We start from the raw sequence: 4689 nt of genomic DNA, 5'->3' as shown, positions 1-4689 counted from the left end.
GGGAAGGTCAATGGGAAAAAAAAGGGGGAGACATATGTACTGCTATTAGTAATACTTCAACAATTTAAAAAAAATAAAAAAAAAAAATAAAAAAATAAATAAAATATAAAACAGATCATGTTCAAATACACACACACACACAAAAGAAAAACACCAACCAATTTTCCATCATATGTATAAACTCTCTTACAAATAAGCATCATTCCTCCATACTCCAATGAATAGATGTACAGTATGAAGAATAAATATTTGAGAAGAGTTGTTGAATATCTGAGAGAGCAGAGAACTTAATTGAGTTACATAAATTGAATAGAGAAGATGAGGTCAAAGAAATAGAAATTCCAGGAAATAAAAGGAAAGAGCAAGTTTTACTTTGGTAGTCTGACGATTATCACAATGTCTGACTCTGCAAACATGGGCACATCTTCAGTCTTAGGACAACTGACCAGTTTGTAGTTTCCTTCACAAAGAATGTTTTCAGAGCCTGTTTGATGTCTTTGTTCCTGAGACTGTAGATGAAGGGGTTCAGCATGGGTGTTACCACTGTGTACATCACCGAGGCTGTTGCAACTGAGTGTGAGCTCTGGGAAGCAGCAGAGCTGAGGTACACTCCTAGCATAGTACCATAAAATAAGAAGACAACTGAGAGGTGAGACGCACAGGTAGAAAATGCTTTGTACTTCCCCTGAGCTGATGACATTCCATGTATGCAGGACACTATCTTAGAATATGAGTAAAGGATCCCAGCGAAAGGACCACCAACAAGCAGGACAACTGCAAAATACATCGCTATGTTATTTAAAATTGTGTCAGAACAGGCAAGTTTGATCAAGTGATTTAGTTCACAGAAAAAGTGAGGGATTTCCACGTCCATGCAGAAGGACAGTCCTAATGCCATTAAGCTTTGTAGGAAGGAATGCAAGACACTCACGATCCAGCATATCAGAACCAGCAATCTACAGAGCCTAGGATTCATGATGACTCTGTAGTGCAGGGGGTGGCAGATGGCCACAAACCGGTCATAGGCCATCACGGTCAAGAGGAATATATCCAACCCAGCAAAAAGTATGAAAAAATATGACTGGGTGATGCAGCCTGCATAGGTGATGACTTTGTTCTGTGTCTGGATGTTCACAAGCATCTTCGGGATGGTAGTGGAGATAAGCCAGATGTCTAGCAAGGACAGGTTGAAGAGGAAGAAGTACATGGGTGTGTGGAGGTGGGAGTCTGAGCTGATGGCCAGGATGATGAGCAGGTTTCCAAACACAGTGATCAGGTACATGGAGAGGAAAATCCCAAATGTGAGGGGTTGTAGTTCTGGTTTCTCTGAAAATCTCAGAAGAAAAAATTTTGAAATTTGTGTATGATTCACAAGTTCCATGTCTTGGAGGTGACTACCGAGAAAGATTAAAATAACATGAATAAATTTCACACAGTGTTGCATTGCTCACATACTTGAAATGCTACAATTCATATTTTGTAGACCAGACATTAATTTTAATATTTTATATGTGGATATAGTCCCCTGTAGGGAATATCGATTGCCACCCCTGATATGGAGTGTTTGTCCCAATGCCTCTGAGGGGGTCATGTATTCTACAGTTTTATAGAGAATTTCTTCATGTTTCTCAGGAATGTAAATTGAGTGCTGACCATGTTTAGGCACTGTCCAGGCTGTGAGAATAGGGTGCTGAAGAACAAGTCTCTATAATCCAACGAGGGAGAAAGAATGTAGAAGCAAATAATAAAATGATAAGTTACTTTAGGTGGGGCAGTGGTATGAAGAAAAGGAGAGAGTGAGTAGGGAGTTCTGTTTTTCATGGGTGTGTAAGTAGATCTGCAAACAAGGTGACATTTGAATAGAGACCTCAAAAGTGAGAAGGAGAAAATCGGATATGTCTTAAATTAAATAACAGTTGGGCCAGAGAGTGAGAGAAATAGACAATAGACATCAACTAGGTAAAACCTGTGGCCCACTTACAAAAGGCTGCTCGCTTTCCTGAATGTATGTTGGAATTTGAATCAACTTCTGTAGTGACCACTAGATGGCGCTGCATCCTGCACATGCATGGGCTTTCAGGACTGTTGCCTGTAATCAATTAAAAGTAGTAAATATTTCTTCCTTGGTACCTGTCCTAGAACTGCCCCTCTTTACCTTCTTCTGCTGTCCCCACCGCTATCAGTACCCAATGAAAATTCTTTCAAAAAAGTACCTCTTTCTTCCCCAAAACATAAAGTGTAAAGAGCCGTCAACTCCAGGTTAATGGACATGACTTTTCTACCCTGTTCTGCTGCTGGTGGTTTAGACTTCATGCCCAATCACCTGATCCTTTTCTGGCTGGCATTCGGCTCAATAAACGTTTTTTTAAAAGAAAGTATGTGGCCCTCAAAATTTTTTGACTCGAGAGAGGAAGAGCTATATAAGTAGATGTGGGGAAGTGTGAACCCTACAGAGGGACTGGCTAGTGAAAAGGCTGAGGAAGGTGCTTCTTTCAAATGTTCAAGTCAGAAAAATGAAGCCAGTTTAGGTGAATGAGCAGGAGGGAGAGTGAGAAGTGGTGGCTGACACACTGAGAAGTGAGCTGGCCTCTTTGCCACTGCTGATACCTCAGGCACAGGGACTTCCTCATCCCCATGGCTTCTTACGCTCTATTATTCTTGTTGCAAAGGTGTCCCGTGAATGGAAACAGATCCCCTCCTTAGTACCTGCTCTTGATTGAGTTTGAGCCCCATGTTGTAAGAACCACTTTGGAGTGTATGAGTGCAGCTACCCCTGGTCTGAGGTCTGCTCACATTCACAAATCACACACACACACACACACACACACACACACACACACACACACACAACCACCATTACCACCACCACCACCACCTCCACCATGTCTGTCTCAGCTCCGGCCATACTGATGATGCTAGGAATGGATAGAACACAAGTTGACCCCATCAGTGATCTTTCACCTGTCAGATGTAGAAATGTTTCTGGATATTCCGATTCTTAAGCCTCCCATGGACAAATGAATTTGAGGTTCCATATTTGATGAACATTTTATGCCCTGTATTTAATAAAACATAAAGAAATCTGTTCAATGAATGCAGAGGAGAGATTGGGGGAGGGAAATGAAATGGATGAGCAGGAATAGAGATTTAATAAGCTCAGGTGATCCCCAAGATACTGTGAGAAAGAAAATCATCTTGGTTCTGGCAGATAAATGCAGTAAAAGATTTGTTTTCTGTACCTTTTCCAACGTCACTTGACCAATTTGTTTTTATGTGGTCCAATAGTGGGTGAGGTTAGGCCCCTTATCTCTTTCCTTATGTGGCACCAATTCTATCTTATTTGGAGACTTTGGGTTTTCATCTCTTTTTTGATACACCCAGGGTGCACCACTCTGTTCCTGGATCAGGACTTCATCCAACATGAAAATCCTCCCCAGACTATGCCTTATAAATTCTGCCCACACCATGATAATTCTACCTATTTATACGGAATAGCTTTCTTCATATGTTTCTTCCTGAGGACATTATTTTTAACACATTTATTTCACTGTTTTATGTCCTTGTTGTTTTATGGCATGACCCAAAAGAGCAGAAATTTCACCTGCTTTGTTCACATAAATTTTTCACAGATGTATGTGATGAGATGTGCACTTACATAGAAACAAAATAAAAAATGTGAAGAGTGATAACATGAAAAAAAGGTGAAGTGATAATGTAACCAGGTTAAAATGAGTTATTTCAAAACAGCAATAGTAAGCAAAATGAAATGGAGGATTAAATACTAACTGAAACATGATATAAAATGGCAATAATTTAGTAATATCAGTGTGTGCTAACAATTAAATTGTAAAGACTTAGAGCTAAAAGAACATAATGTTTGAGAAGGTGCTGAGTTAACTGTTAATTTCATTAATCTGGAATTAGGTCTCCATGCATATGAACATTTACCATATGGGAAGGTTACACTTCAATTTAGTTGAAAAAGACTGAATTGTGACATGAAAGCTGGCATAAATGGCTATTGATCTGAAGGAATATGAAATTGATCCTCGCCCTCAGACATCTGACAACATCAGAGAATACAAACTTGGAGTGAGAATAACCAATACATTTGTTATGAACATTAGAAACTACATGTAACATTTACAGGTGGGCAGGTGGGCAAAACCATCTCAAATAAAGCAAAAAACTCAGTAGTAAGAAAGTAGATCTATTGAAATAAAATTTAAAAAATTATGGTAAAAATATACTACAGAAGTCAATTGAGTAACAATGATCTATAGAAACTACTTGAAATATTATACAAAAATGGGAAAGTAACATATGAGCATATATTAATAATAGGTAAATCAAAATGGTGATCTAAGAAATAAAGTTTGCTGGAACCGTGTAATAGTTTGAAAAAACAACAAGAAATGACTTTTGCACACATTACATGGGGGAAAACTGGAAGAGCAGTCATGTTGATTGAAGTTGGGACTTTCCAACTGGTAGCAAAAGGGGGTCCTCTAATTTTATTGGCAGAAAGTAAAGTGTTACAATTTTAGAGAACAACCTGAAGCCAGCTATAATTATTACAAATAATGATGTTATTTAATTCAGAGTTTCTCAGCCTCAGCACTGTTGACATTCTGAGGCAGATCCTTCTCAGTGGTGAGATCTGTCTCATGAATTGAAGGTTGTTTATAG

The 4689-nt window shown here is 38.9% G+C and overlaps 1 protein-coding gene across 1 annotated transcript; it reads right to left on the bottom strand.

Annotated features, from left to right (window-relative positions):
* Positions 1-391: 391 nt before the first annotated feature.
* Positions 392-1381, bottom strand: LOC308251753 (olfactory receptor 7A10-like; the record flags this gene model as incomplete). Its single annotated transcript, XM_080675460.1, has 1 exon — positions 392-1381. One exon carries the CDS (start codon positions 1379-1381, stop codon positions 392-394), a length of 990 nt encoding a protein of 329 aa, XP_080531586.1.
* Positions 1382-4689: the final 3308 nt, after the last annotated feature.

The sequence above is a fragment of the Plecotus auritus genome (genome assembly GCF_963455305.1).
Source record: "Plecotus auritus genome assembly, chromosome: 6".
NCBI lineage: Eukaryota > Metazoa > Chordata > Mammalia > Chiroptera > Vespertilionidae > Plecotus > Plecotus auritus.
This window is presented reverse-complemented; position numbering and strand designations above follow the sequence as displayed.